General features: G+C 35.6%; 1 protein-coding gene across 1 annotated transcript in view; it reads left to right on the top strand.

The window, feature by feature from the left end:
* The window catches only part of LOC116853520, a 1,298-nt gene extending 759 nt beyond the window's left edge, over positions 1 to 539 (top strand). The window contains exon 2 of the mRNA XM_032834649.1: positions 333 to 539. Coding sequence (XP_032690540.1) covers positions 333 to 522 — 190 coding nt within the window. The 3' untranslated portion in view covers positions 523 to 539. The remainder of the gene's footprint in view (positions 1 to 332) is intronic.
* Positions 540 to 671: the final 132 nt, after the last annotated feature.

The raw sequence follows: 671 nt of genomic DNA, 5'->3' as shown, positions 1-671 counted from the left end.
GGACCTGTGTCTTGCGTGGAAATTATTCTTGGTGACAATCGCGGCAATCACATGATATTACCACATCAAATCTGGAAGGAGATTATGCACAAACGCACAGACTTCGATCGACTCCTGCAACAGGCTGAAACTTCGCCGTTTTGGATTCGCGACTTGTCAATCAAAAGTGATAAAATACAGAATGCTAAAGTTCTGAAACTAACTCTATTCGGCAATATTTTATATGTTAAACGAAAAACATTGGATAGGTTATTTGTTTATGAACAATGTATTGACCATATGTATGGATGGCTTTGTGAGAATACACATCTTGTTGACACAAAGTTTAAAAGGTTTGTAAAGATTTTACAACAGAATAACATCACCGGCGTATGTTACGAGTCAAAAACCATTGATTGGGATTATGCTGCTAAAGTGATACGTGATAACGAGGATTTCGGTTGCGACTCGCTTGTTGATTGCGAACTATTGGCTTGTGCTTTACCCGACATTGTACATTACGCTTTGGAACATGATTTGTAACCTCTAGTTTTAATAAAATCACATATTGTATATATATTCTTAATTACTTCCTGCAGTGTAATAAAAATATATACAACACATTTTTGTAAGACCATTGATTTTACGCATAACTGTCTGCACATCTGCATTTAATGATTCAAATTACACGT

The sequence above is a fragment of the Odontomachus brunneus genome, unplaced genomic scaffold (assembly GCF_010583005.1).
Source record: "Odontomachus brunneus isolate Ranch 3 - 2012 unplaced genomic scaffold, Obru_v1 Obru_scaffold_344, whole genome shotgun sequence".
Lineage (NCBI taxonomy): Eukaryota > Metazoa > Arthropoda > Insecta > Hymenoptera > Formicidae > Odontomachus > Odontomachus brunneus.
This window is presented reverse-complemented; position numbering and strand designations above follow the sequence as displayed.